General features: G+C 43.6%; 1 protein-coding gene across 2 annotated transcripts in view; it reads right to left on the bottom strand.

Annotated features, from left to right (window-relative positions):
* CHCHD6 (coiled-coil-helix-coiled-coil-helix domain containing 6) overlaps positions 1–21,007 on the bottom strand; it is a 336,103-nt gene that overhangs the window by 224,581 nt on the left and 90,515 nt on the right. For both annotated transcript variants that reach the window (XM_063426260.1, XM_063426261.1), the window contains one exon: positions 6,515–6,598. In XM_063426260.1, coding sequence (XP_063282330.1) covers positions 6,515–6,598 — 84 coding nt within the window. The remainder of the gene's footprint in view (positions 1–6,514; positions 6,599–21,007) is intronic.

Genomic DNA, 21,007 nt, shown 5'->3' with positions numbered 1-21,007 from the left:
GGAGATTGACATACCTGCAAACCCTTCTAACTTTTGTAGCTTGCGCTTAATATCTCCGTAAGCTTGGCTGACAAAGGCGGAGTTCACCATTCGGGAATTGTCTGCGTCTTCCGGATTAAAGGGGGTGTACAAGCGGTACGCCTCCAATAATCGGTCATAAAAGACACTGGGCGCTTCATCGCTTTTCTGGATCACCTCAACTGTCTTTGACATATTAATAGCCTTCTTTCCTCCGGCTTTCATGCCAGCAATTATAGCGTCTCTATAGGCTCTGAGTTGAACCATATCAGCACCATTTACGTTCCAATCGGGATCAGTGTTGGGATAATGTGTTGCGGCCCATGCTGCTGGATTAGCTTGGTTCAAAGCACGGGCTCTATCTTCTAATGCTTTAATGGCTGCTTGATTTATTCTTGTCCTTTCCTCATTGTTAAATAAAGTCATTAGTAACTGCTGGCAATCAGCCCATGTCGGATTATGCGTCTGTACTATTGAGGTGAACAGATCAGTCATGGCTTGTGGTTTCTCAGTATACGAGGAATTATGGGTCTTCCAGTTTAAAAGGTCGGTAGTGGTGAAAGGGACATATACGAAGACAGGGTCAGCGTGTGCCATTTGACCTGCGGCATCGATATAAGCTGACCCGGGATTTAAGCGAAGAGGCATCTGATAGTGCTTTAATTGTTGGGCACCAGTCAACTGTCGGGTTTGGATGGGGCTACGTAGGGAAGCGTCAGTCATGGGTTCCGGTCGGGGAGAGATAGGGTATGGGGATGTGGGAGGTTGGTTTTGGGAAAAGGTAGTGAATAGAACACTTCGGGCCGAGCTAGATGAAGCTTGACCGGAAGTCTGAAGTGGCGCCAAATCAGGATATTCGTTTCTAATGGGGGTGGGTTCTGGTTCCGGAAGGGGAGATTTAGTACGAGGGGGGGTGGATCCTGTACTGGAGGAGGAAGCGGAAGTGGATGAGGGTAATGAGGGAAGGGTTACAGGACTTCCTGTATTTGCGTCACTTCCTCTTACCGGAAAGTAAGGGGGCGGCAAAGGGATCTCGGACTCAGGGGGCGTGTCCAAAATGGGCCTAACACCAGCCCTAGTGGACGAACAAGTCCTAGCTACCATGAGGCGACACTGTTCCTCGTGGCATGTCCGGAGCCATTTTGGCGAGTCATTTACGGCCTGTCTCCAACAATCAATATAAGGAAACTGGCCGTAAAGTTCAGGCCTACCTGATACAGCCACGTGTAAGCGCTGTACCAGAGTTGGATCCAAACTGCCACGTGGCGGCCATGCCGCAACCAAAGTAGGCCACTCCCTAGTGCACAAAGTGACCAAACGTACAGGGGACATCTTAACCCCAAAATCACAAACTTTGAATCCCTTTTTAAAATTCTTAACCATACATCCTAAGGGATCCGGAATCGTTGACTGCGACGCACCCATATTTAACAGTGGAACGTTGTCGACAACGATTACTATACACGCGTACTATTCAACAGTCACACCCGTTTCCTCTGGCAACAGCACCACGTGGTACGGTTATCAAGTGAAACGTACACCATAACAATAAACACTCAGGGAATTCCCATACACACACAGCTGCTACACCAGTCACTATATAATCAATATTATGCCCTTTGGCGTAACTACACAGTCACCCACGCTATAATTCTCTATATACGAATTACCCGTCTATAACACACCCCAGTAACATCGTCTTTTACAAATAGCGGTTACAGTACGGTTAGCATAGGTCAAAGCACAAGTTAAGGTCACAATACAATTATTAGTGGTTATGGTGTTAAACATGCAATGGACGACAATGATTAGTACTTATTATACAGTGTCAGTAAATATACAGGGTTATGGTACCGTGCACTATAATACAGCAACACACTATTAACACTCTCGCTAGACGGCTGAGCTCGCGCTATCTAACAAGATATACACTTTACTAAACAATCATTAACACATTTACAATTCCCAACTAAACTATTGGCCAGTACCTTGAATGGACTACCTAAAACTATATACACCCGTTTTGGTTAGCCACACTGCCCAATCACCACATATACATAGCGAGCTAGAGAACCGAATTTACACAGGCGCCTCTTAGTCGCACTATACAACGAGCTAGAGATCCGAATTTACACAGGCGCCTCTTAGTCGTACTATCAAAAGTCTAGTGGGTTCCAAATTTACACGCCTTCCCACTTAGCCCAGATAGGATGAGAACTAGCGAACCGAATTTACACAGGCGCCGCTTAGTCTCCCGGTCCCTCCGACCTAGCGAACGTAATATACACCCTAGAACGCTAGTCTAGACAAGACACCGGTGTCCGGCTAGGGCTATCTTACACCTGGACCCCGCCTGACTAACCAAATCAAACGGTCTGACTAAAGAGCGTTCGATCGAGCGGTGCGCCTTCGCTCCTTCCCTCCGACAGAGGGGGCAGATACAGATTCAAAAACCCCTTTGGGCCTACCGCACAATCGGTATACCCCTAGCGGGTCCTGCCGTCTAAAACAGCAGTTATCTTACCTCCTCGTTCCTGAACCTGAGTTCACACTCATCGACGGGGACACCCCAGCACTTCTCACGTAGAGGCCGATGATCTCCTGGACAACAGACCAGTGGCGCCGAGACGAAGGGAGGTCCACGCAGAAGTTCAGGGGTGCAGCCGTAGAGAACGTGGGCAAAGATAGACCGTCTCACGCCTCTGCCTCTCAGCTACCGTTGAACGATGAGCTTCCCGGCCAATGCACCAAATGATACCGGAGAAACTGACGGAAGCCAAGCACAGAGAGATGGACACAGGTTTCTTCAGGAAGGAAGAGATTCTTTATTGGATCACCGATCGGGACTCAGAGGGACTAGCGTCACCAAAATACAGCAAAGTCTGAGTACTGAATACATAGAGTACATTCCTTATATAGCACTGTAGCTCCCCCACAATTAACTACACCCACACATACCCTTAACCTATTTAATGAATAGAGTCTAAACTCATCCATCCGGTCTAACCACGTGGCTCATCTGATACAAAGGAGAGGGACGCGTAATTCCAGTTCTTACATTCCTGCACCTGGTCAGTACAGTGATGACAGTATCTTAGCTACGTGTTATTAACTAACTGATACTACAAACACATATACATACATATGCCTTGTGGCAATCTTAGCCTGCTAAACTTGTATTTTACTGGAATTACATCACACTATGTTTACTGCAAAAAGGGTTAAACCTAGCTGGACCTGGTACACAGACCACTTCATTAAGCTGAAGTGGTCTGGGTGCCTGTAGTGGTCATTTAAATAAAATGAAGACTGTCTTGGAGAACTGTTAATGATGTTATACATTTAGGCCAACATAGGCTGGCTGGACAAATCCAGCTCAACTATAATTTCAGCTCAGCTATTTTGACCTCAAGTTTGCAAATCTCTAAAATTCACAGTTTAGTGAATAAACCTCAATGTTGACTCCTGGAGCATTTAGGTGTGTGCTGAATCCAGAAGCATCTGATGGAAAAACGATTTATTTATGTTTATGGGACAATAAAAACGATATTACATAAACTATTCATGCACTGTATGTCATATGGGTTACCAGATAAAAACATTTCCTGAAGGAACATTTTACTTCTTCGTGTTAGTCTCACATACAACATAGGCGTCCGACATTCCTGAAAGCTTTCTCAGGTGTCCTATATCTAGAGATACCACAGGAACATCTCAAAGAAGCTCAGCACTACAGCGCCTCACAGCTGCCATTATATCAGTAGGCAGTGTAGAGCATTGCACCACAAGTATATCCTCTCTCGGACTCCATCCCCTATCTTCCACCCTGGTATGTTACTCACAACCGTGAGAGGAATGTGATGGGTAGCACATGAAAAGTGTTGGCCTGACATAAGTATCATTTATGCGCAGCAACGCATTATTTAAAGCAGTTTTTGAAATTCATTGTCGAGTAATTAATGTTTTTTTCTTGCTGCAGCATATTAATATGAGTATTAAATGTGGTAAATGCATACATAACCCTCATTACGGTGAATTACTGTGAGTTTTATTGCCATGGAGCTATCTGATGCGCTCTGCACATTACTGTGAGTTTTATTGTAGTGGAGCGATCTCACACACACATTACAGTGGGCTTGACTACCGTAGACATATTTAATACACTCTCTTGTACTCTGCAAATTACAATGGGTTTTATTGCCGTGGAGATATCAGATACACTCTTGCACTCTGCACATTACTGTGAGTGTTATTGCTGGGGAGCTCTGTGATACACTCTTTCACTCTGACCATTATAGTGAGTTTTCTTATATATTTTTACACTCTGCACCTTACCATGAGTTGTTTTTGTAGTGGAGAGACATCTCATACACACTTCCACTCTGCACACTACTGTGAGATTTATTTATGATACACTCTTGCACTTGGCACATTACTGTCACTTGGCACATTACTGTTATTGTAGTGGAGCTATCTCATACACTCTGAACATTATAGTGGTTTGATTGCCATGGAAATATCGGATACACTTTTACACTCGGCACATTACTGTGAGTGTTATTGCCATGGTTCTATATGTGATACACTCTTACACTCGGCACATTACTGTGAGTGTTATTGCCATGGTTCTATATGTGATACACTCTTACACTCGGCACATTACTGTGAGTGTTATTGCCATGGTTCTATATGTGATACACTCTTACACTCGGCACATTACTGTAAGTGTTATTGCCATGGTTCTATATGTGATACACTCTTACACTCGGCACATTACTGTGAGTGTTATTGCCATGGTTCTATATGTGATACACTCTTACACTCGGCACATTACTGTGAGTGTTATTGCCATGGTTCTATATGTGATACACTCTTACACTCGGCACATTACTGTAAGTGTTATTGCCATGGTTCTATATGTGATACACTCTTACACTCGGCACATTACTGTGAGTGTTATTGCCATGGTTCTATATGTGATACACTCTTACACTCGGCACATTACTGTGAGTGTTATTGCCATGGTTCTATATGTGATACACTCTTACACTCGGCACATTACTGTGAGTGTTTTTGCCATGGTTCTATATGTGATACACTCTGACACTCGGCACATTACTGAGAGTGTTATTGCCATGGTTCTATATGTGATACACTCTTACACATTTGGCACGTTACTGTGAGTGTACCACACTGCACCTTACTGTGAGTTTTATTGCTGTGGAACTACCCGATATATTTTTGCACTCTGCACATTACTATGAGTGTTATTACACATATGTTTGGTTGTAGAGCGGGTGATTTCCTGGGGCTGGCTACCGCTTATGGGAGTCTGAAGCTCTCTGTCTTTGGTGCTCCCTCCTCTCTCTCTGTGTCCCCCAGCATGCGAGGTCTGTAAGCAGGGAGGAAGTGACTTTCTCCAATCACCCTTATTGAGCACAATAAAGGGGCCCGGCCATGCTGCCGAAGGGCCACAGAACCTGACTGTTTCCCTGATGAGATCTGCTGGTTGGTTGGGCTTGCTCTGTGTACAAGCTTTCCAAATCGCACCACGGACTCCATTGGTGGGGGGGAGGCGGGGCAACTGCCCAGTTGCCCCCCTGGGTCCGCCACTATGTGGAGCTATGTGATACACTCTGCACACTACTGTGAGTTTTATTGCCATGGAGCTATCTGATATATGTTTACACTCTGTACATTACTATGAGTTTTATTGTAGTCTACCTCTGTTCCCACTTTATCATGTTCCCAACTTACTCTATCCAAAACGCAGATATTAACCTTGATCCAGTTTCTTTAACGTTGACCTATCACTTGAAAAATATCATTATTTTTAAGAGTTCAGCAATTGTAGCTATTTTAATAATACAACTTAATGTATTTGCGGTTGAACTGTTTCCCAAGAAATATATATATATGTAAAATTTCTTCTTAGTATGTGCTTTTAATTTATGCAACATTTGCATTTGGACAATATGATGTCTATGAGATACGCAAGCTTGATGATTGACCCAAATCCTTTGCACTACTATATACATAATTGCATCTCAGAACTATCAAGTATTACTAATATTAATTGTATTTAATTTAATTCAAGATAACCGATCATTGTGGAAAAGTTCCGCTTACAAAAAAAAAAGTGTTTTTTCCTGCTAAACAAAACATCAGTTTACATTATGTGCCAAAATAGAAAGATTCTCCAAAATGCTGAATACATATGTGGTATCCACCCATAAAACCATTTCTTGTCTTCAAGTTATGATATGACGAAAGCTCGTACTATCAAGGAGAGATTTAAAACAGTGTTGCTAACAAAAACGTGAGGTAATGTTATAAGCGTAGAGCAGTCACTATGGAAACCAAAGGAATCCTTAGGATCAGTCAACTGGTTACCACTTCCCATTGTACTTGCTCTGCTTTTATGACAGTGCCAACATTTTCATTAGCAATATTATTGCAAAATTTCACCTACAACGATTCTTGGTTAGTCAGTTACCTTCTTTTCGATGCTGGCCAACTGCTCCTTGTAGAAACTGTCCTGTTGTTGGAGTTCTGCATCCTTGCGCTCTAGTTCCTTAGCCTAGAAGTAAAGACAATGACTGCAATCACAGGATTTCCAGTACGATCAGGTCTTGCAACTCAAATACAATAAAAGATAAACAAACATTGGAATTACTATTTCACAGCTAGTTGGAGGACTAAGCAGTTGGTGAAACTATCTAAATTAGACTATTAAATCTCGTTCATCGTGTTTTGAATGTGAGATATTACATACATTTAGGACCAAATCACGAGTTTAATAAACTCATACCAAATTAACTTACTTTCTTCACAAACCAGTGTTGAATACGGTCTAGTACAAATAATTAGAACTTGGAATTTTCTCACATAACCGAACATTGAAACACTGTAAAATACCATGTTGTGTACCCACTAGCAGTGTTAGGAGGTGGGAAACATTATCACATCAGAAATGATGCAATGATGTAATTAAGTGTTCTTGCATAGCAAGTCCACTTAATGTTATCTCACATATATATTATTATTATTATTATTATAGCCAAATTTACCACCATAGGCATCAAAATGTAGGTCTGGGTCTTGTGATTCTCACAATGTAAAGCTCTTCACTGTAGGATTTATAGTTTTTAAAATACGACCGTTTGAAGATGGCAACTGCCAAAATACTTTGACCTGTGCCAGGCTGGAGCAGCAAGTGATGTCATAGACAGGGCCTTTTGTACACCTGCTAATGTTTTTATAACTGTATGTTTCATAAGCCCCCCAGGTCCCCCTCTCACTCTATGGGGGTCAATATGACCCCCATAATAGCACAAGGGAGATTAAAATCTCCCCAATGCCCCTACTCGCTATATCGCGAGTAGGGGCATGTCCACTAAACAGTGAGCAGCCTGTGGCTGCTCACTGTAAAAACATAAATGGTAATAAGGGGGGGGGGGGGGGAACCTACTGTCCTCCCCCCTGGCCCCCACCCCTGCGCGGTGGGTGGGGGCCCTAATAAAACAATAAGGGGGGGGGGACCTACTGTCCTCCCCCCGGCCCCCACTCCTGCGTGGTGGGTGGGGGCCCTAATAAAACAATAAGGGGGGGGACCTACTGTCCTCCCCCCCGGCCCCACCCCTGCGCGGTGGGTGGGGGCCCTAATAAAACAATAAGGTGGGGGGACCTACTGTCCTCCCCCCGGCCCCCACTCCTGCGTGGTGGGTGGGGGCCCTAATAAAACAATAAGGGGGGGGGACCTACTGTCCTCCCCCCCCGGCCCCCACCCCTGCGCGGTGGGTGGGGGCCCTAATAAAACAATAAGGGGGGGGGGGACCTACCCCTGGCCCCCTCCCCCCTGGCCCCCACCCCTGCGCGCTGGGTGGGGGCCCTAAATAAAGATAGGGGGGGGGGACCTACTGTCCTCCCCCCTGGCCCCCACCCCTGCGCGGTGGGTGGGGGCCCTAAATAAAGATAGGGGGGGACCTACTGTCCTCCACCCTGGCCCCCACCCCTGCGCGGTGGGTGGGGGCCCTAATAAAACAATAAGGGGGGGACCTACTGTCCTCCCCCCTGGCCCCCACCCCTGAGCGGTGGGTGGGGGCCCTAAATGAACCCCCCCCCATCAAGGTGACTAGGGGTCCCAAGCCCCTAGTCACCCCCCCCACCCCAAAACATTCTAACCCCTACCTACCCCCCTCACCCTAAAAATAGTGAGGGGGGAATAAAATAACTAACCTGTAAAAAAAATAATTAAACTTACCATTTGACGTCTTCTTTTTTCTAAATTCTTCTTTCTTCAGCCCCCAAAAAAGCCAAATAAAAATCCATCATACCCGTCGCACTTTAAAAAAAAAAAAAAAAAAACGAGCGCAAAAAAAAAATTAATCCATGTTCACCCATGGAGGGCACGCCGCGTACTGAGCTCCGCAGGGCGGGTCAAGGCTTATATAGCCTTGCCCCGCCCTGCAATTAGGCTTAGAACACACTGATTGGTTGGTTTAAGCCAATCACAGTGCTCTGTGTAATTTTACAAGCTTGGGAAAGTTCTTTGGAATTTTCCCACGCTTTTAAAATGACACAGAGCACTGTGATTGGATGGCTTGAAATCCATCCTATCACAGTGCTCTGTGTCATTTTACAAGCGTGGGAAAGTTCTTTGGAATTTTCCCACGCTTGTAAAATGACACAGAGCACTGTGATTGGATGGCTTGAAATCCATCCTATCACAGTGCTCTGTGTCATTTTACAAGCGTGGGAAAGTTCTTTGGAATTTTCCCACGCTTGTAAAATGACACAGAGCACTGTGATTGGATGGCTTGAAAACCATCCAATCACAGTGATCTGTCATTTTACACAGCGTGGGAAAGTTCTTTTGAATTTTCCCACGCTGTGTAAAATGACACAGAGCACTCTGATTGGCTTAAACCAACCAATCAGTGTGTTCTAAGCCTAATTGCAGGGCGGGGCAAGGCTATATAAGCCTTGACCCGCCCTGCGGAGCTCAGTACGCGGCGTGCCCTCCATGGGTGAACATGGATTAATTTTTTTTTTTGCGCTCGTTTTTTTTTTTTTTTTTTTTTTTTAAAGTGCGACGGGTATGATGGATTTTTATTTGGCTTTTTTGGGGGCTGAAGAAAGAAGAATTTAGAAAAAAGAAGACGTCAAATGGTAAGTTTAATTATTTTTTTTTACAGGTTAGTTATTTTATTCCCCCCCTCACTAATTTTAGGGTGAGGGGGGTAGGTAGGGGATAGAATGTTTTGGGTGGGCAAGTGATGTCATAGACAGGGCCTTTTGTACACCTGCTAATGTTTTTATAACTGTATGTTTTAATGTACCGTATATACTCGAGTATAAGCCGAGTTTTTCAGCACATTTTTTGTGCTGAAAAAACCCAACTCGGCTTATACTCGAGTCAGAGCCTGTATTATGGCAATTTGCATTGCCATAATACAGACCGGGGGAGAGGGGGGCTGCAGAGCTGTACTTACCTGTCCTGCAGCTCCTGTCAGCTCTCTCCTCCTCCGCGCCGTCCGTTCAGCACCTCGGTCAGCTCCCAGTGTAAGTCTCGCTAGAGCCGCGGCTCTCGCGAGACTTACACTGGGAGCTGACAGAGGGAGCTGCACAGACCGCGCGGAGAAGGAGAGAGCTGACAGGAGCTGCAGGACAGGTAAGTTACAGCTCTGCCAGCCCCCCTCTCCCCCCCACTGAACTACCAGTGACACTGGACCACCAGGGAAGGAGCCCCCCTCCCTGCTATGTATCAAGCAGGGAGGGGGGACGAAAAACATATATAATAAAAAAAATAAAAATTAATAATTCAGTTAAATAATAAATAATAATAATAAAAAAATATAATATTAAAAAATAAAAAATAAAATAATAATTAATAAAATAATTAATATTATATCAAAATGCCCACCCCCACCAACACATACACAAACACACACTGCATCACACACACTCACACTTCATTCATATACACACACACTGCACTCATACACACACACACTGCACTCATACATACACGCACTGCACTCATACATACACGCACTGCACTCATACACACACACTGCATTCATTATATACACACACTGGAAATAAATATTCAATTAATATATACGCACACACACTGCACTCATACGCGCACACACTGCATTCATACACACACACACTGCACTCATACACACACTGCACTCATACGCACACACTGCACTCATACGCACACACTGCATTCATTATATACACACACTGTAAATAAATATTCAATTAATATAATTTTTTTAGGATCTAATTTTATTTAGAAATTTACCAGTAGCTGCTGCATTTCCCACCCTAGTCTTATACTCGAGTCAATAAGTTTTCCCAGTTTTTGGGGGTAAAATTAGGGGCCTCGGCTTATATTCGGGTCGGCTTATGCTCGAGTATATACGGTAACTGTGAAGCACTTTGGGCAACAACGTTGCAATTAAATGTGCTATATAAATAAATAATAACAGTTACTCCGCTCACTCCAGTTGTAGACTACTGGTAGAGGCAAGAACACTTCACACAATTTCCCCAGAAATTGTAGCTTTTCTAGTTCTTATTCTTATTATAGCCAAATTTGCCACCCTAACTCCTCCCACCGAAACGTGCGGATTGTTCCCAATTGGATTGCTATTACTTTGTGGAAAGTTTCGCCGAATGGTTCACGGAATATCGTCATTCTTGTGGCGAAATTGGTCCCATAGACCTGGGACCTGGCAAAAGCTGAAAAAATCTTATATAAAAGCTTATATTTGACGCTGTAATTTTTGAAAACACCATAAAACCTGTACATGAGGGGTACTGTTGTACTCGGGAGACTTCGCTGAACACAAATATTTGTGTTTCAAAACAGTAAAAAGTATTGCAGCAATAATATCGTCCGTGTAAGTGCTGTTTGTGCGTGAAAAATGCAAAAAAAAAACGTTGTAATACATTTTACTGTTTTGAAACACTAATATTTGTGTTCAGCGAAGTCTCCCGAGTAAAACAGTACCCCCCCATGTACAGGTTTTATGGTGTCTTGGAAAGTTATAGGGTTAAATATAGTGCTAGCAAATTAAATTCCCTATACTTTCGGCATGGGTTGTCAGCCAGGTCCCGCTAATTGTAATTAATTAAGATACCTAATTATGTAAAATTATTACATAAATATATGTGTAGAATTAATATTTGTATATATATACATATGTGTATATATACGTATATATATATATAATTTTTTTTTTAAATATTTTTATTTATATATAGGTATATATATAGTGATATATACGTATATATTTATGTATAGATATATATATTATTTCGTTCTACGTGTATTTTGATATATATATATAGATATTAATATCACAATACAGTTAGAACGAAATAAAACACATCTATATATTTTTTAATATTTTATTTTTAATTTCTTTTTTTTTTTTACGTATTTACATATTTTTTTTATATTATATATAAATATATATATAACAATAATTATATATATATTTAATCAATATCAGTCTACGTGTAATTTGATATTAATATATATATATATAATTATATTTATATTAATATTAAAATACACCTAGACAGTGTATGTGTATGTGTGTATATGTGTATATATATATATATATATATATATACTTAGATCATATATATAATATATATATATATATATATATATATATATATGATCTAAGTATATATTTTTATTTATTTTTTACACTTATTTTAACTTATTTGAATTTGATTTTCAGCCAGCAGGGGGACTAACTGTCATTACAGTTAGTCCCCCTGCTGGCATTGCTGCAGCCAGCTATCCCGGCCATGTGATTGTGAGGTCCTCACAAGGACCTCACTCTCACATGGTCCGGGGGGCTGAAGAGGACGGAGGAGCCGCGGGGGGCTCCCTGGGAGTCCCCCCAACCGCGATCGCCGGCGACCGGGTAAGTGAAAAAAAACCGGAGGGCGTACTATTACGTGCTGCGGCGTTTAGAGCCGCTTTAAAAAGGACGTAATAGTACGCCCTGCGGTCTTAAGGGGTTAATGTAACTGTGAAGCACTTTGGGCAACAACATTGAATTAAATGTGCTATATAAATAAATACTAACAGTTACTCCGCCCACTCCAGTTGTAGACTGCTGGTGGAGGCAAGAACACTTCACACAATTTCCCCAGAAATTGTAGCTTTTCTAGTTGTATTATTGTTGTTATTATTATTGTATAATTCACATTTTTTTTATGTAAACAGATATGTATTTTACTTTTTTCATATCTCATTTTATAATACTGAATAGATTGTTGTAAAATCAATAAATAAATAAATTAATTAATAAAAATATTTGAAAAGAAAAGTGTTGCCATTACTTCATAGACTTCCCAGCCATGACACTAGAGGTCACTTTACCAGGGCCTGTAAAAAATACCACCAAAATAAGCTCAGAAGTCGGAAAAATCGACGTGCTATTTACAGCTGGAAGGCCGAGTTCCAAGCATAACTTGCACAGAATGCTATTTTTTATTTGCTGCAAGTGCTTTATTTGCTTGACTACTGTAAAAAAAATAAATTTAAATTTTTTTTTAAAAAAACAAAAATCACAGAAATAGCATATTACAGCATTGCTGTTTATAGACGTAATGAAACTATAGAAGGAAAAATGATATACACATCTTGCTTATAAGAGATCCTACTATTTAAACGAGGAACTCTCTCATAACATTACCCAGTGCATCTTGAATAGGGGTTTAAATATAATTAAAGCGGCACTGTCATGCCGAATCCCGTTTTTTTTTTTAACCCCCCTCCCGCCTCCACTACATCCAATTGACCCCCTAGTCACCCCCAAATGCCCCTAAGCCCCCCAGATTACCTATTTTTAAATCTGTATCTTCTGCCCCGATCTTTATTCAGGGCGCCGCCATCTTTGTGTGGGTAGGTGAAGTCCCTGTGGGACACGTCATCTACCCACACTACACAGACTGTAAGATTCCCGCACATGCCCAGTGAAACACCTGGACATGCGAACGGGAATTTCATCTATTCATTCATTCATCAGACAGACGAATGAATGAATAGAAAAAATCAGACGAACAAACTAACACTGTGTATCAGTGTTCGTTTGTTTGTTCGGTTTATTACAAGGAGGGAGCTACCGACGTGCAGCTCCCTCCTTGTAATATGTAAAGACAGAAGCGGTGGGGAGCTGTGCTCCCCACCACTTCATAAGCCCCCCAGGTCCCCCTCTCACTCTATGGGGGTCAATATGACCCCCATAATAGCACAAGGGAGATTAAAATCTCCCCAATGCCCCTACTCGCTATACCGCGAGTAGGGGCATGTCCACTAAACAGTGAGCAGCCTGTGGCTGCTCACTGTAAAAACATAAATGGTAATAAGGGGGGGGGGAGACCTACTGTCCTCCCCCCTGGCCCCCACCCCTGCGCGGTGGGTGGGGGCACTAATAAAATAATACGGGGGGGGGGCTACTGTCCTCCCCCCCGGCCCCACCCCTGCGCGGTGGGTGGGGGCCCTAATAAAACAATAAGGGGGGGGGACCTACTGTCCTCCCCCCGGCCCCCACTCCTGCGTGGTGGGTGGGGGCCCTAATAAAACAATAAGGGGGGGGGGCCTACTGTCCTCCCCCCCCCCCGGCCCCCACCCCTGTGCGGTGGGTGGGGGCCCTAATAAAACAATAAAGACACAGAGCACTGTGATAGGATGGATTTCAAGCCATCCAATCACAGTGCTCTGTGTAATTTTAGAAGCTTGGGAAAGTTCTTTGGAATTTTCCCACGCTTGTAAAATGACACAGAGCACTGTGATTGGATGGCTTGAAATCCATCCTATCACAGTGCTCTGTGTCATTTTACAAGCATGGGAAAGTTCTTTGGAATTTTCCCACGCTTGTAAAATGACACAGAGCACTGTGATTGGATGGCTTGAAAACCATCCAATCACAGTGATCTGTCATTTTACACAGCGTGGGAAAGTTCTTTTGAATTTTCCCACGCTGTGTAAAATGACACAGAGCACTCTGATTGGCTTAAACCAACCAATCAGTGTGTTCTAAGCCTAATTGCAGGGCGGGGCAAGGCTATATAAGCCTTGACCCGCCCTGCGGAGCTCAGTACGCGGCGTGCCCTCCATGGGTGAACATGGATTAATTTTTTTTTTGCGCTCGTTTTTTTTTTTTTTTTTTTTTTAAAGTGCGACGGGTATGATGGATTTTTATTTGGCTTTTTTGGGGGCTGAAGAAAGAAGAATTTAGAAAAAAGAAGACGTCAAATGGTAAGTTTAATTTTTTTTTTTTTTACAGGTTAGTTATTTTATTCCCCCCTCACTATTTTTAGGGTGAGGGGGGTAGGTAGGGGATAGAATGTTTTGGGTGGGGGGGGTGACTAGGGGCTTGGGACCCCTAGTCACCTTGATGGGGGGGGTTCATTTAGGGCCCCCACCCACCGCTCAGGGGTGGGGGCCAGGGGGGGGAGGACAGTAGGTCCCCCCCCTTATTATTTTATTAGGGCCCCCACCCACAGCGCAGGGGTGGGGGCCAGGGGGGGAGGACAGTAGGTCCCCCCCCTTATTATTTTATTAGGGCCCCCACCCACAGCGCAGGGGTGGGGCCAGGGGGGGAGGACAGTAGGTCCCCCCCCTTATTATTTTATTAGGGCCCCCACCCACCGCGCAGGGGTGGGGGCCAGGGGGGGAGGACAGTAGGTCCCCCCCTTATTATTTTATTAGGGCCCCCACCCACCGCGCAGGGGTGGGGGCCAGGGGGGGAGGACAGTAGGTCCCCCCCCTTATTATTTTATTAGGGCCCCCACCCACCGCGCAGGGGTGGGGGCCAGGGGGGGAGGACAGTAGGTCTCCCCCCCTTATTATTTTATTAGGGCCCCCACCCACAGCGCAGGGGTGGGGGCCAGGGGGGGAGGACAGTAGGTCCCCCCCCCCTTATTATTTTATTAGGGCCCCCACCCACAGCGCAGGGGTGGGGGCCAGGGGGGAGGACAGTAGGTCCTCCCCCTTATTATTTTATTAGGGCCCCCACCCACCGCGCAGGGGTGGGGGCCAGGGGGGAGGACAGTAGGTCCCCCCCATCTTTAACCCCCGCGCAGGGGGGGGGGGTTATTAGGCCACAGGCTGCTCACTGCTTACTAGACATGCCCCTACTCGCGGTATAGCGAGTAGGGGCATATTATTTACTAATACTAAGTAATCTTTACTTAGTATTAGTAAAGTTGGCTGAAAGACCAATTCAGGTCTTTCAGCCTTTTAGTAGATAGCTCCCTGATACCGTGGGAATTAGGGAGTTATCTACTAAGCGGCTGCAAGATGCAGCCACAGCAATGAATAGGATCGGAGTTTCATTCATTAGAATGAAATTCCGATACGAACAAAGTACCGAATTGCATCCTAACACCAATGGAGAAACTCTTCTAATTCTGTTAGGATGCAATTCGGCAGTTTTGCCGGCGTTCTGTCTAAGTGACAGGACGTTCGGCAATACTGACAGGAAGCATTGTGGGAACAGGGAGGAAAGCTAGGGATCATGGGAAAATTGCTCTGACCAGCGGAAATGAAGCACACTTTGCTCCTCCGCTGGTCAGAGCTGGTCAAGCGGAGGAATCCTCCATAAGGCAAAGAGTCCCTACTTTGTCTTATAATTTTAAAGAAAACTAAAGAAGAATGGAAGAAAAGAATAACAGATCCTGAGAGAGGCGGAGAAGAGGAAGAGATTGAGGAAAGGTAAGTTCGGCATGACAGTGCCGCTTTAAACAAAGACATGGTGAAATATTAGGCAGAGGGTGGCGAATAGGTTTCCTCTGTCATCAACCTGTGTGTGGAGGGAATTAAACGAGTACATTACTAATTTCAAGATCTCTAACAATCAATTGTAACAAATAAACCTTAACCAATTCTGAATGGTTCAGTTATATCAACATTTCATGTAATAACTAATAAGTTATACCGTTAACGACAACAGAGAATTGACAATGTGTCACAGGCGAACAAACCACAATATACATACATAAATATTTTTTTATTTTTTTTTACTAAACAGTACCACAAAGTTTTTGCACTTATCAGTACATTATTAGCATTTTGTGTAAAGTTCAGCTTAAAGGCTGTAGCATTTTACGGCACAGTCTGGCAGATCAGATAATGATCCCAAATAATTTAAATCTTGTTACGTTCTTAATTATTAACCACTTACAAGCTCATTATAAATACAAAGATAGAAGTCTCAGTGCAGATCCCATTATATTCAATATATATTTTGTGACAGTCAACATATGGGTTAACAGTTTGTTGATGAGATTTTTCTCATTTTGTGGCACAATAGGAAACTACTCCAAATTGGGCTTTTGACCTTCTTTTGGCTCAATGGCAGAAACTTGAATCTTTTTTTTCAGATTATATTACTAAGTAACTATATAAGTATATTCACTTTAATCGAATAAATATATGTGTGCATTAAGGCATGGCTTGGCAAACACCAGGCAGCAAAGGCTTCTAGTATTTTACTGCTGGTGCGCAAGATTTTCTGCTGATTTATAAAGGGCTCTAAGGATCCCTATCTGCCTGGTCCTGAAATTATGTCTGGCTCTTAAATGTTTCCTAGATGTGTTCAGGCTATTTCTTTACAAGGTTGGCCATTACTGGGTTTGGCCAATTTCCATTTCCATAGTGAACTTCCTTTCCTTAAAACAAAAGCCTTTTGTTTGCAGTGCAGTTTGATATGTTACCGTTCCATGTATAATAAAATAGAAAAATAATACACAGGAAGCATCTGTAATACATTATTAGGACTATTAAAAATATAAAATAATTGCTTCCTTTACTTAACCCAAATAGCACTGCTGTGTGATTTCAACAAATATTTTTACTGTTGACAATGTCCAGGGAACTCGAAGGAATTGAGAGGTTTATTAGAACCATTTTGCATCTTGCACAAAACACTGAGTTTTGACATGAAGAATGGAAAATTCACCAAGGGTTCAAGGGTTACTTGTGCTGGTCTACATGGACGCATGACAACCTTCATTAAATCTGCACTTCTGAGAAACTTGTTGAGTATCAGACCTAATTTAGAGCTATGCATAGGGCTCCTCCTGGGGTTACAAAATCGGAAGTCATTCAACCTTAATTTCCGAAGTGACGTTAGGGGAGACATTTACGCTGCTTCTAAAAACCCTGCAGAATCAGCAAAGCATGCTTACACTCTTACATTAGAGAACACATTACTATTAATCTAAAGTTATATTTTGTGAAGTATTCATCTTAAACATAGACTACTGGACAATGTCAAATGAATACCATATGGCAAAGACCTTTGCTACAGGGAATGAACTTTCAAAAGCATTATGAGAGCTTTAAAAAAAAGATAGGTCTTCTGAATATGATGTAAACTTATGGCCCTAGGGGCCAAGAACTGTCTTTAGAAGGCTGGCAGGGGGGTACAGCGAGAAAGATTGTATATGAAGGCTGGTGTTTCCATGCTCTTCCCAGGAGCATAGTAAGATGGCTAAACAGGGACACTTCATGAAGTATTTGCTGAATGTATCTGGCACAGAAAATGGCCTTGTTTGGCTTGCCGTATTTTAAATGTCAGCTTTGTCTGACACTCAATGAGCCTGACAGAGCTTCCTGTGGAGAACCTGCAGGCAAGCAATGCTTGAACGGAAAGGGACCCGGTGAAAGATCATTCCAATGCAAGGTTGCCAATTCCAATTCAGGTCAGGTTTTGGGTGACTGATAGCTGTCTGAAAACCATTTGTTGGCCTGAGTGAAAAGGAATTTATTTGTATTTATTTTTTTTAATTAAGGAAGATTTTTAAAAAAAAATTATTCTGTTCTTTGCAACTTCTTGCTTTCTATCATATGGGGGGGAAACAACTACTGTTCAGGCTGAAAAAACAGTAGTAAGTGAAGTAAACAGTAAATGGACATAACTAAAGCTTTCATAATCGTCAGCCTTTTACCAGGTGAGACAAATGTTTATGCACAGCTATATTTGTTCTGTTTATGCTACAATTATGTTTGCTATATCCACTATGGTTTCCTGGGCAACATCACCTATACATACTAATGTGTAGCACATGATAATTGCTGCCCTGCTATAGTTAGAATTAAAATGCTGCCGGAGGGAAATCAACGAATTAATCAAGAAAGAATCTCAAATTAACTGCTTTGATTAAATCGTTGATGTTCCTCCCACAGCATATGAATGCTACATATTATAGTAGCCAAATTTGTTATGAGGAGCCAGATATTGGATGAAAGAACAGATGAATGCAATACATACCAACTCATCTTCATTTCATATTCATATGTAGAACTAGGAATTATATGCTGGAAGGTATATAGTTATTAACATACTGGCCTACTGCTCACACATACATTAGAAGCTCGGTGGTTAGTTAGCACAAACACACACATACCAATTCCATAACATACCCATGGAAACTCATGGCTACATAAACCTAACGACATGTAGACATTAAACATACAATGTGTTAAAGGTACCTTGGTACATGTTTTAATAATTCAATAAATTAAATAATTCACTGCTCATGGAACATGCAATGCAACTGACACATGACCGATCAAAAACTCACTGTGCATTAGAATGAGACTGATATAGGATATGGCTATAAGTCTTTAAATTCATAAAACATATAAGACCTGAGAAGGCTTGTAACCATATCATGGTTATCATATCAAGACCTGAGTTTTTCAGGAGAACTGTAAGGACCGGTCTGATCAGTGGCGTACTCACAATTCATGGGGTCCCGGTGCAAAACTGATCCATGGGCCCTCCCTCCATACATACATACAGACACACAGAGACAGATACACACAGACAAGTATATACAGACAGGTACACATACATACACAGACACACATACAAACACACACATATATATATATATATACCGTATATACTTGAGTATAAGCCGACCCGAATATAAGCCGAGGCCCCTAATTTTATCCCAAAAAACTGGGAAAACTTATTGACTCGAGTATAAGACTAGGGTGGGAAATGCAGCAGCTACTGGTAAATTTCTAAATAAAATTAGATCCTAAAAAAAATATATTAATTGAATATTTATTTACAGTGTGTGTATAATGAATGCAGTGTGTGCGTATGTGTGTGTGTGTATGAGTGCAGCGTGTGTGTATGAGTGCAGTGTGTGTATGAGTGCAGTGTGTGTGTGCATGAATGCAGTGTGTGTGTGCGTGAATGCAGTGTGTGAATGCAGTGTGTGCAGGGCCGGTGCAAGGATATTTGCCGCCGTAGGCAAAAAATTTTTTGCCGCCCCCTCCCCCCCCCATATGTCCTGACTTCCCCTCCTCCTCACCCCCATGTTCCTTCACTCCCCCCCCCCCAGTGGTCCTGACTCACCCCTCCCCTAGTGGTCCTTACCCTCCCCTCCCCTAGTGGTCCTTATCCCCCCCCCTCCCTCCCATAGTGGTCCTTATCCCCCCCTCCCTCCCATAGTGGTCCTTATACCCCCCCTCCCTCCCATAGTGGTCCTTATACCCCCCCTCCCATAGTGGTCCTTATCCCCCCCTCCCTCCCATAGTGGTCCTTACCCCCCCCCCCCCTCCCTCCCATAGTGGTCCTTATACCCCCCCTCCCTCCCATAGCGGTCCTTATACCCCCCTCCCTCCCATAGTGGTCCTTATACCCCCCCTCCCTCCCATAGTGGTCCTTATACCCCCCCTCCCATAGTGGTCCTTATACCCCCCTCCCTCCCATAGCGGTCCTTATACCCCCCTCCCTCCCATAGTGGTCCTTAACCCACCCCCTCCCTCCCATAGTGGTCCTTATACACCCCCCCCCCTCCCATAGTGGTCCTTATACCCCTTTTTTTTATTATTATTATTTTTTTTTTTATTATTTTTTTTATTATTTTATTTATATATTTTTTTTTCGTCCCCCCTCCCTGCTTGATATATGGCAGGGAGGGGGGCTCTCCTTCCCTGGTGGTCCAGTGGCAGTTCAGTGGGGGGGAGAGGGGGGCTGGCAGAGCTGTACTTACCTTTCCTGCAGCTCCTGTCAGCTCTCTCCTCCTCTGCGCCGTCCGTTCTGCTCTTCTGTCAGCTCACAGTGTAAATCTCGCGAGAGCCGCGGCTCTCGCGAGACTTACACTGGGAGCTGACCGAGGTGCTGAACGGACGGCGCGGAGGAGGAGAGAGCTGACAGGAGCTGCAGGACGGGTAAGTACAGCTCTGCCAGCCCCCCTCTCCCCCCAGTCTGTATTATGGCAATGCAAATTGCCATAATACAGACTCTGACTCGAGTATAAGCCGAGTTGGGGTTTTTCAGCCCAAAAAATGGGCTGAAAAACTCGGCTTATACTCGAGTATATACGGTATATATATATACACACATATATATATATATACACACACACACAACATTTTTAAGTCACCCTCTTGTTTCCTACCTTTTTGGTGCAAGAGGGTGACTTTCCCTGGGGTCCAGTGGTGGCTCAGGTTGATGGGAGTCAGAGTTCCCACTCTGACTCCCTCTCCTTCCTCCGCGCGGCTCTCTGATAGCTGGGAGGAGTGACCGGGGCAGTCACTTCATCCCAGCAGTGATCTCTTCACAGGAGGCCCGGTCACGCTGTTAAAGGGCCGTAGCGCTGGCCCCCTCTAAATCCATACCCATCGGATGGCCCTAACAGCATGGGCCACACGATGGGCCCCTTCATGTGCGGCCCCAATGGTTTGCCGCGCGGGCTGGGGCAGCAAAACATGGCGGCTGGTACCCGGTCGCAGGGGTCCACAGCTGCGACCCCTATGTGTACGCCACTGGGTCTGATAAGATCTCCTTATTGATCAAGTCCTATTGTGTTGACAGAATCTAAAAGAGTATTGTAGGACTATCACAAACTACATGTGCTCATTTGTAATTATTTCAATTAGAGATAAATTGGTCATGTAGCGAGGGCCTGAGGTTCTGGAGGA

The sequence above is a fragment of the Pelobates fuscus genome, chromosome 7 (genome assembly GCF_036172605.1).
Source record: "Pelobates fuscus isolate aPelFus1 chromosome 7, aPelFus1.pri, whole genome shotgun sequence".
NCBI lineage: Eukaryota > Metazoa > Chordata > Amphibia > Anura > Pelobatidae > Pelobates > Pelobates fuscus.
This window is presented reverse-complemented; position numbering and strand designations above follow the sequence as displayed.